At 64.1% G+C, this 1,263-nt stretch overlaps 1 protein-coding gene across 1 annotated transcript in view; it reads left to right on the top strand.

Annotated features, from left to right (window-relative positions):
* Positions 1-1,263, top strand: part of ST6GALNAC2 (ST6 (alpha-N-acetyl-neuraminyl-2,3-beta-galactosyl-1,3)-N-acetylgalactosaminide alpha-2,6-sialyltransferase 2) — a gene marked incomplete at its 5' end in the record, with an annotated part of 9,935 nt that overhangs the window by 4,416 nt on the left and 4,256 nt on the right. Inside the window, one exon of the mRNA XM_010014321.1 lies at positions 1,072-1,216. Within this exon, the coding sequence (XP_010012623.1) occupies positions 1,072-1,216 (145 nt within the window). The remainder of the gene's footprint in view (positions 1-1,071; positions 1,217-1,263) is intronic.

Genomic DNA, 1,263 nt, shown 5'->3' with positions numbered 1-1,263 from the left:
GCCCCAGCCCAGCTCTCTCAGCCTGGCTCCAGAGCAGAGCTGCTCCAGCCCTCGCAGCAGCTCCGGGGCCTCCTCTGGCCTCGCTCCAACAGCTCCACATCCATCTTGTGCTGTTTCCCAGAGCTGGATCAGAGCTGCAGGGGAGTTCACCTGGTCCATGCCTGGGGAGATGCTCCAGCCCCAGGCAAGGTGCTGGGCTGTCCCCTGCCATACCGCTGGTGGTGTGGAGCAGGGTTGGGGTGGAAAATGAGCCTGGATCCGCTCCCAGGCAGGGCTGTGGGTGCAGCGGGTGCTGACAGGGGCTGTGCTGGGCATGGTAACCCAACACTGCTGTGCCGGGGGGGGACAAGCTCCGCTCCCCACCTGCTTCTACCTGTCCCTGTGCTCCAGGCAGAGTTCCCAGAACAAGGGGCCCTTGTCTCCACCACAATGCCCCCGTTCTGGCCTGGGCACGTGGTGGCCGGGCTGGCGGCCGCAAGGGGTCTCTGACGGGCTCTTGCATGCCAGGGTGAATGGGAGCCTGTTCCCCTCCCGTGGGCTCCCACCTCCTGCCCACCAGACTCCGACCCTGCCTGGCCGCAGCCCCACATCCCCTCCAGGGCTGGGTCTGCTCTGCCTGGCTCAGGACACCCTGGAATTCTCGGGAGGGAACCCTCTACCTCTGCCCCTCCGCGTTCCTCAGCTGGCCCTATGGCAGAGAGGATCCCAAACATCTCAAGCGTCGCCAGATTCCAGTTATCGATTACTTCTCCAGTCCCACTGGCCTGCCCAGCTTGTCCCAGCCCTATTGTCTTTGGGCTTGGGAAGGGTGGCATGGTGGGAAGAGCTGTGGAGGTCTCAGCAGGGTCCCCCTGAGGCTGCAGGTTTTGGTACATGGGGGTCCTGGTGGTGGGCCCCACCAGGAGAAGGCAGCTGCTGCCTGCACAGACCCTGTGCTTTGCCAGTCCTCTGCAGAAGGACATACAGATGGGTCGGGGTGGAGGGAGGTGATGTGGTCCTACCCTGTGGCTCTCACACTTGGCGGGGGTCTTGGGGTGTTCCTGGCTGATCCCCCCCGGCTCTTTCCCACAGCCTGCTGCAGCCGGAGCCGCTGGTCCTGGATCCACTGGGGACGTCGCGCCAGGCCAGCAGCCGCAGATGGGCCCTTGGAGGTGGCTCTAAGCCCTTCAAGCTTTCCACCGCTGAGCTGAAGGAGCCCAAGCCCAGCAGGAAGCCGGTAACCATAGAGTCATAGAATGGTTTGGGTTAGAAAGGCCCGTAGGA

Source organism: Nestor notabilis, unplaced genomic scaffold (genome assembly GCF_000696875.1).
Source record: "Nestor notabilis isolate BGI_N333 unplaced genomic scaffold, ASM69687v1 scaffold2480, whole genome shotgun sequence".
Classification (NCBI taxonomy): domain Eukaryota; kingdom Metazoa; phylum Chordata; class Aves; order Psittaciformes; family Psittacidae; genus Nestor; species Nestor notabilis.
Note: the sequence above shows the minus strand (reverse complement) of the source record. Positions and strands in the feature narration are given on the sequence as shown.